The following is an 8757-nucleotide window of genomic DNA, read 5'->3' as shown; positions in this document are numbered from 1 at the left end:
CATCCAAGCTTGCAGAGGTTGGAGTGTGGTTGCAGAAGATGAGTAACGAGAAGCTCACAAACCTTAGAAGAGAAACCCTGACCATCAAACATGAAGCTCTTAGGGGAATGCCCAGGGGAGGCATTTCCCTGCCCGGAAGTGGTCGAGAACCGGCGAGCGGCCGAGAAATGCTGACCTCGAGCATTTCTCGAGCGTCGAGGTTTTAAGGGAGGGCATGCATGGTGGCGGGAGTAGTTGAACTGACACTTGTCAGTTTACCGATCGTGGAGGCGAGGTTCAAAATTTGGGTGGGCTATATTTTGTCGAGTGGTATGCGTGGCGTTATGTGGTTGGTTTGACGCGTTGTGGCTATTGGCGTGTAGTGGTGCATTTATTACGATGGTGTACTTGGTTCGTTTGAGTGTGTGCATTGTTTTCGAGGTTTAATCTTCGTGTTCGTTGGCTATGGTTGGGACTTCTGACGGTCCTTTCTCACTTGGTGTGGACGATGTAGTCATTTGTTCTGCTGATGGTCGTGACGACGTTGTTCCTATTCGTGATGTTTCCTATGATTCCTTGGTTGTGTGTTTGGATGAGGGAGATGATCTATGTGAGTCTAGGAGTTTACCGGTCGTTGCATGTGGTGTCGCAGAAGATTTTTGGGATCGTGGAGGCGGTGTTGTAGGTTGGTTTCATGATTTTACGTGTTCAGAGATCCAGGTATTGGTTTGTTTGGTTTGATTTCTGATTGTTTAGAGTTTGTTGTAGGTGATAAGATTATCGGTTCTAGAGCTGTGGCATTTGTTGTCCATTTCATTCCTTTGGATCCGAGTTTGGAAAATGAGGCGGATCAAGGCGGACCTAATCGTTCGTTTGAGAAGGATAATTGGGCAAGGAGGAGGTTTGATAGCTAGTGTGCTCTTGAGGGTCTTGACACTTCTGTTCGAATAGAGGAGCTGGATTTGAGAGTTTTTGCTGACTTGTTGAGTCGGTTTATTCAGCAAGTTTGTAAAAAGAAAGGGGAGGGTGGGCTTTATCCTCCTTCTACGCTTGTTGCTTTGTTTAAAGCCTTCAACCGAATCATTCATAGGAATCAAGATTGTCAGGTTGCAAGTATTGGTGTTGTGGAGGCACCCTTTGATATTTTCAAGAATCCGTTGTTTGGGAAAGCTCGTTCGTCATTGACAAGTGCTATGAACCGGTCTGTTCGTGTTGAAGGCTTAAAAACTGTGAAAGAAAGTGATGTTATTGGGCTGAAGGACGATTGCTGGTACTGAGTGATGTGGATTTCTCGCCTTTTGATCCTCGCAGGTTGCAGAAGCGATTCGCCTTCTATCTAATGTTGCGTTTTGCTATGCGTGGAGGAAACGAACTGTATTCTATCCAACGTGCGCAGTTTGTTTGTGGGCATGATACTTTTGGGGAGTTTCTACATTAAGTGTATCGTTTTAGTACTCGTATGGATTTTTCTATGTTTTTTGTGTATTCTAATGTTTCTGTATGTTTTGCAGGTTTGACGAGTGTTTTATTAGATCTCAATGCTCCACTCTCGTGTAACTACGCGATAACCAACTAACTCTACTTGTAAGGCCCCCATATGAGGAGAATGCATTTCAGTGCTCGGTTATCCGCGGTAGGTCCTGGTTTGGACACTAGATGAGGGCCATGTGTGGCATGATGGCTGAACGAAGTTGGCACACTGCCAACTAGGCTACATGCAAGTGCAGGAAGGCATCCCATGACTGACCCCACTAAGGGTAGATAGAGCATTTCTCGGGGCAGCCCACTCTCAGGTTGCGAGGCCTGTTTGGAGCCTCAGATGATCCCGGATGGCTCTAGGCCGAACGGAGGCCGTAGGTTAGTTGCTCTATTTTGTGCCACGCTTCTATCGTGCGGTCGGTGGCCTATTTTGGGACCGACCCCTAGTCGACCATTTTGGGTGGTCTGGGTCAGTCACCCAATTGGGTCTAACCAACTACTAGTGGTGGCTATATAAGAGCAAGCCCGTGAAGCCCATTTCATCACTAGCTATAGCAATCCTAATTCCTTAGCATCCAACCTCCGTCCTCTACTGTTTCCAGCATGCCATCGAAGCTTCTTTCACAGGAGCGCACGGCTGGGAGGTAGTGCCATCTATTGTATCAATTTTACAGTAATCAAATTTTTGATTCTCCATACTATCTGTTTTTCTCTCTTGCGTACGAGATCCTATTATCTGTTGAGCATAGGCGTTGTATTGTTTTCTTACATGGTATCAGAGCTTGGGCTCTAGCAAGAAGATTTGGTAGTGTGTTTCTATTTGTGAGCAGATTGTGAGAGATGGCCCAGTCCGCAAGACTACGAATCCCACCGTTCGGCGAAAGCAAAAAGTTGGACGGCTCTAACTATCCACTCTGGAAGTTCAAGATGAATACCATCCTAAGCGCATACGAGCTTTGGGACACTGCTACTGGGGTGGACATGAAGCCGGTTCCGAGACCGAATCCAGCCAATGCAGCACAACAGATAGTACCAATTGTGGATGAGATTCTCGTGTGGACAAGAAGAAATGCAGATGCGCTATGTTCTATTGTCTGCAGTGTAAGTGACTCTGTCATGGCGTTAACTCTGTCAACATGTCACCACATCAGAGGACTCTGTTGACATGTTGACTCTGTCAACATGTCACCACAGCGGAGGAGGCATGGACGGTCTTGAAAAATCAGTACGAGACCACAAATCAGACGCGGATTCAGAATCTGGAGACTCAACTTGTGAACGAGAAACTGTCTGAGTCTAAAACGGCAGAGAAGTTCACCAGGGTGAAGAATCTGCGCGATCAGATGACTGCGATTGGCATCACCATCACCAGCGAGAATCTAGCACGAAGGTGCATACAGATTCTCCCACCAAAGTATGACGGTCTTGTTACAGCGCTGAATACGCATAACAAAAATCCGCCCCTCAACTTTGAGGATTTCAGCGCAATGCTTCTGGAGGAGGAGATGCGTCAAAAGATGAGGACTTAGCTTTCTATGCTAGATTAAAGAAAGGTAAGGGTAAGGACTCTGGTAACCCATCTTCTTCTTATGATAAAAAGAGAAAGAAGAAGATCAAGTGTTTCTATTGCAACAAGGCAGGGCACAAGCAGAATGAGTGCCAAAAGAAGATTGCATATGAGAAGAACGGAGTAAAGAAAGAGTCCAGCAATAGTGCGTAGGTAGTACCAGTAGAGCTGTTCGTAGCAATTGAGGAGATTTGCACGGAGGCAGTTCATGTACCTGCGGATGAAGCTTGGATTATAAACAGTGGTGCATCGAGCCACATGACCAGTCGGAAGGATTGATATACCTCTCTATAGCCGGTAATGATGCAAAATGTCTAGCAAAAGGAAAAGGTACGATTGCTCTCAAGTCAGATGGACTTGTAAAACAGTTGTCCGATGTTCTTTATGTGCCAGATATCAAGAGGAACTTGTCCGTTTCTGCGATCACGGATCGAGACGTCAAAGTTCAATTCGATAAGAATGGTGCATAGATTTTGGATCTTCAAGGGAAGGTCATTGGTAAAGGTACCTGGCGCAACAACATCTACGAACTCTCATCTTTCAGTGCTCGAGCCGATGTGAAGAACACTAAGCTGTGGCATGAGAGGTTTGGTCATCTAAACCTTAGTTCTTTAAAGGAGATGCATAAAAGTGGAATGATTGCAGACCTACCAGAAATTATAGATCTGCCCAATGTATGTAAAGCTTGCATGATGGGCAAGCAGCATCGGCATCCCTTTCCTAAAGAGGCCAGCAGGGCAAAGGCTCCTCTAGAGCTCGTTCACACGGACCTCTGCAAAAAGATGGAGATAGAAGCTTTGGGTGGTTCCTACTACTTCATGACGCTGATCGACGACTACAGTAGAAGGATATGGATATACTTCCTGAAGACTAAAGATGAGCCTTTTAGTAAGTTCAAGGAATGGCATGTAATGGTCGAGAAAGAAACGAGGAGGAAGGTGAAGAAATTGAGATCAGACAGAGGTGGAGAGTTCACATCAACTAAATTCAAAAGTTACTGCAAAAGTCACGGGATCATGAGGTAGAAACCCCCGCCACATACATCACAGCAAAATGGAGTAGCAAAACGCAAGATGCACGTAATCTGCGAAATGGGCAGGAGTATGATGAAAGGGAAAGATTTGCCAAAGACTTTCTGGGCTGAAGCATGTAACATGGCAGTTTACATTCTGAATCGTAGCTACACAAAGGCTATGAACGGGATGACTCCACTGCATGCCTTTTCTGGTAAGAAACCTTCAGCTGCACATTTCAGAGTTTTTGGATGTGACTGTTTTGTGCATGTCCCTAATGCTAACAGGACCAAATGAGAGCCGAAGAGCCGAAAGTGTATTTTCTTGGGCTACAGTGAAGAGGCGAAGGGTTACCGTCTCTATAACCCTGTTACCAAGAAGGTAATAGTGAGTTGCAATGTGGTCTTCTCAGAACAGCCGCATCAATTGGAGGAGGATGCTTCCTTCCCAGACAACGAAGACCAGGATATCCATCCAGTACAACCACCAACAGTAGACCGAACTCCCCCAATGGTGCTTGGGAGGATTCAAGATAAAGAAGAGGAAGAAGAGCCTGTAGAACCACAATGGCAACAGCCATTCCTGAAGTGGATAAAGTAGCTTTTGGATGGCAGAGAACCTCCAGCCATTGAGGAGGAACCATCCAAACACTACCGGTCCAAGAGATTAGAGGAGCAAAGAAGGGCATAGGAACACTTGGTCAACTACACTTTGATGACACAGGTGATCCGTGCTGATGAACCTAAGTGTCTTGAAGAGGCATAGGGTGATGATAGGTGGATGGAGGCTATGTACTCAGAGTATGGCTCCATAATGAAGAACAACACTTGGGACCTTGTGGATCATCCACCAAAATGCAAGGTAATCGGCACCAATGGGTGTACAAGACCAAGTACAAGTCTGACGGAACGTTGGATAAGTACAAGGCTCGGTTCATGGCAAAAGGATTCGCACAGGTACATGGTTTTGATTATCAAGATACTTTTGCTCCCACAGCTCAACTAACCACAATTCGCAGTGTTTTGGCTTTAGCTGCCCAGGGAAGTTGGCCCATGTTTCAGATGGATGTAAAATCTGCCTTTCTGAATGGAGATCTCAAGGAGGTATACGTGGAACAACCACCAGGTTTTGTGATCCCCGGTTCAGAAGGTAAAGTCTCTAAACTGAAGAAGATACTTTACAAGCTAAAACAGGCCCCACGAGCGTGGTACCAGCGAATTGATGCCTACTTTCTGCAAAACGAGTTCAGGAGGAGCCCATCTCATGCAAATTTGTATATCTTCAAAGAAGGAGACAGGTGTATGATTGTGGTCCTTTATGTGGATGATCTTGTCATAACAGGGAACCCTGAAGAGAAGATCTCATAGACAAAGCATTTGCTAGGAAGAGAGTTTGAAATGACAGACCTCGGACTGATGCATTTCTGTTTGGGGATTGAAGTTTGGCAAGAGCCAAAACAGATCTTCATCTCACAGCCGAAGTATGCTGGGGAGATACTGAAGGCATTTGGCATGGCTGAGTGCAAGACAGTTGGTACCCCTATGGAGGTTCACGTGAAGCTCTCAAACGAGGATTCATCACCACTGGTGGATGAAATGAAGTACAGAAGGCTTGGGGGCAGTTTGATTTACTTGTGCAACACCACGCGGCCAGACATCAGCTTTGCGATTGGTATACTAAGCAAGTTTTCCAATAAGCCCCGGGAGAACCATTGGAGGGCAGGGATACGGGTGCTGAAATACATCAAAGGCACACTTGATTATGGCATCACCTATACCAAGGGCAACATCTTGACCGGGTTCTGTGACTCGGATTGGGCAGGAGATGTGGACAGCAGGAAATCAGTGACAGGTTACTGTTTCTCACTTGGACCTGGAGCTGTGTCATGGGTCAGCAAGAAGCAACCTACAGTTGCTCTTTCTTCTACCGAGGCTGAGTACAAATCAACATGCTTTGCTTCTTGTGAGGCAGTGTGGTTGAGGAGGATTTTAGGAGACATGGGTGCAGTGCAGAACAAGCCTACGCAGTTATCATGTGACAATCAGATTTGCATGGCAATTGCAAAGAACCCTGTATTCCATGCTCGCACAAAACACATTCAGATTCAATATCACTTTGTACGCGAGCTCATCATGGATGGAGAGGTCGACTTGGTGTACTATTTGACTACAGAGAATGCTGTGGACATCTTCACAAAGGCTCTTAGAAGAGACTTGCTGGAGAGGCATCTTCATCGACTTGGCATTGGGCCGAAAAAGTAAGTTCACTTGCGGGTGGACATTGAGGGGGGGTGTTAGATATCAATGCTCCACTCTCATGTAACTACGCGGGAACCAGCTAACTCTACTTGTAAGCCCCCCATATGAGGAGAAGGCATTTGAGTAGCTCGGTTATCCAGTAGGTCCTAGTTTGGACACCAGATGGGAGCCATGTGTGGCCTGATGGCTGGACGGAGTTGGCACACTACCAACTAGGCTACATGCAAGTATAGGAAGGCATCCCATGACTGACCGCACTGAGGGTAGACGGAGCATTTCTCGAGGCAGTCCACTCTCGGGTTGCGGGGCTCGTTTGGAGCCTCAGATGATCCCGAATGGCTTTGGGCTGAACAGAGACCATAGGTTAGTTGCTCTATTTTGCGCCACGGTTCTATCGTGTGGTCGGTCACCTATTTCTAGACCAATCCCCAGTCGACCGTTTTGAGCGGACTGGGTCGGTCACCCAATTGGGTCTAACCGACTACTAGTGGTGGCTATATAAGAGCAAGCCTGTGAAGCCCATTTCATCACTGGCTACAACAACCCTGATTCCTTAGCATCCAGCCTCCGTCCTCTACTGTTTCCAGCACACCATCAAAGCTTCTTTCACAGGAGCGCACGGCTGGGAGGCAGCGCCGTCTATTGTATTAGTTTTACAGTAATCAAATTTTTTATTCTCCATACTATCTGTTTTTCTCTCTTGCGTACGAGATCCTGTTATCTGTTGAGCACAGACGTTGTATTGTTTTCTTACATGTTTGACTAAGAACCATGCTATGACTCTGAATAGGTACAAGGCAGAGCATCTATGTAAGCCGTTGAAGAGCTACGAACCGGATTTCATGTTTACTTTTGATCAGTTGATGAAGCATATGCCCGGGATTGTGCTTGGTGATGAAAATCTGGTTTATACATTTCTGCAGCCTATTGATAATCCAAGATCGGTTGTAATTAAATGTTTATAGTTTTTGTTTTGTTTGTTTGTTATGTTGTTTGTTGTTGTAATGTTTGTCTATGTTTTCTTGGAGGTTTGGTATAATCGCAACAGGGTGGGTGTGAAAACCTTGGAGGGTCTGGTTGCATGCATGCTTGATAGTATTGGTGGTGCTGAAAAGGGGACATTCACCAACAAAAGTCTTCATTCTACTGCTTTCAGTTGTTTGTCTTTTGTCGGTGTTCCGTCTGAGATTGCAACAAAATTTTTTGGGCATCGATGCGTTTCTTCGTTGCAGAAGTATGATGCTACAGAGGATGTACAGCTTCGTGTGTGCAAGAGTTTGATTGATCGGCCTTATGACGAGATTGGGAAGAGGAGGTGCTATGAAGCTGTTCTTGGCAAGTTTATGGACGATTATGCTCATGTTGTTGATGGTGTTTCTGTTCCTAGTCTTGCTGAGAAGGTTCCTTCGTCTACTGTAATGGTTTTTCGAGACGATGGCTGTGGTAATGGTGCTGCTGTTATTTGTTCAACTGGTCTGCTGATGGCTTCTGGTATTTCAGCTGGTGATTCTGCTAGTGCGGCTTCTGTTGTTTCCTGTGGTTCATGTCCGGCAATTCGGGTTGATGTTCGTGATGTTTCTATTGCTGTCGATATTGGTTCCATTGGAGGTTTTCATGGTGTAGTTTCTCATACTGCTGGTGCGGTTGCTTCTAGTGTTGGATTTTAAATACTGGTTTCTATTGCGGCTGCTTCTCCTATTGGTACTGTTGGTGGAGTTGCTCCTCCTTGTTCTCCGAGTTGCCATTTACTTTGCAGTGGGGGCTGTGGAAAGCTTTTGTGAGATCCTCCCAGGGGCGGAGAGCATTCCCGAATCGTTTGGAATTGAGGCGAATGTATCGGAGGTGAGAGTGGGGGGGTTGCTTGAGCAAGAATGTTGCCAGGAAGGAGATGACATTCAAGTCAAGGAATCTAAACTGGAGAGTGGAGAGGGTAGAGTGAGGGTTGTTAAGCAGAGTGGAAAGCAGTTGGACATCTGCAGGTAAATAGAGTCATAAAGTTGCAACACGGCTGCCTAAAGAAGAGAGCATGAAGGATGTGAGCTCTGATATTGGAATGTCTTTGTTGCACCACAAAGCCAGGGTGGCTGTTGAGGGAAGCAACTCAGCTACCTGTTGAAGCTCTTTGGCGCTCTTGCATTCAGCACAGAACCCACTAGGCCATAATTGGAATTCGATATAACAATGATCCCCAGCTTCATCTCCCAACAAGTCTGCTGCCTCGTCGAAAAACCAGGCCATACTCTCTAATCAGTAGCACCAAGAATGTGGGTGCAGCAAAGACACAACAAGGCTGTTGAATTCAAAGAAGGGGAGAACAAGGCTTTTGAATTGAGAGAGGGGAGGACAAGCTGCTCTTGTAGATCGACATGCAAAATAGCACTAATCAAACGCACTTTGTCATTGTGAGGCTCTAGCCTCCTATATCGATTAAGAACAAAAAGAAAAAGTAAGAGAAACTCCT

General features: G+C 46.0%; 1 protein-coding gene across 4 annotated transcripts; it reads left to right on the top strand.

Annotated features, from left to right (window-relative positions):
- The first annotated feature begins 360 nt into the window (after positions 1-360).
- Positions 361-8176, top strand: LOC147883280 (uncharacterized). 4 transcript variants are annotated; one of them, XM_087400031.1, is made up of 5 exons: positions 361-664; positions 748-1424; positions 7098-7243; positions 7325-7430; positions 7529-8176. In XM_087400031.1, the coding sequence occupies exons 1-2, from the start codon at positions 445-447 to the stop codon at positions 891-893; spliced, it is 366 nt and encodes a 121-aa protein (XP_087256157.1). In that variant the 5' UTR covers positions 361-444; the 3' UTR covers positions 894-1424; positions 7098-7243; positions 7325-7430; positions 7529-8176. The 4 variants fall into 4 exon arrangements, with proteins under 4 accessions (XP_087256157.1, XP_087256156.1, XP_087256159.1 ...); XM_087400030.1 differs by lacking the exon at positions 7529-8176 and having other exon boundaries at positions 7325-7471; XM_087400033.1 differs by lacking the exons at positions 361-664; positions 748-1424; positions 7098-7243 and adding an exon at positions 7054-7086.
- The last annotated feature ends 581 nt before the right edge of the window (positions 8177-8757 follow it).

Source organism: Dipteris shenzhenensis, chromosome 28 (assembly GCF_047967505.1).
Source record: "Dipteris shenzhenensis isolate YYH24624 ecotype China chromosome 28, Dip_SZ_1.0, whole genome shotgun sequence".
Taxonomy (NCBI): domain Eukaryota; kingdom Viridiplantae; phylum Streptophyta; class Polypodiopsida; order Gleicheniales; family Dipteridaceae; genus Dipteris; species Dipteris shenzhenensis.
This window is presented reverse-complemented; position numbering and strand designations above follow the sequence as displayed.

Bases quoted from the DNA above. Each gene is read 5' to 3' on its own strand.
- LOC147883280 (XM_087400031.1), top strand. From the start codon at position 445: ATGGTTGGGACTTCTGACGGTCCTTTCTCACTTGGTGTGGACGATGTA. The intron at 665-747 runs GTTGGTTTCATG...AGTTTGTTGTAG, and splicing joins TCGTGGAGGCGGTGTTGTAG to GTGATAAGATTATCGGTTCT.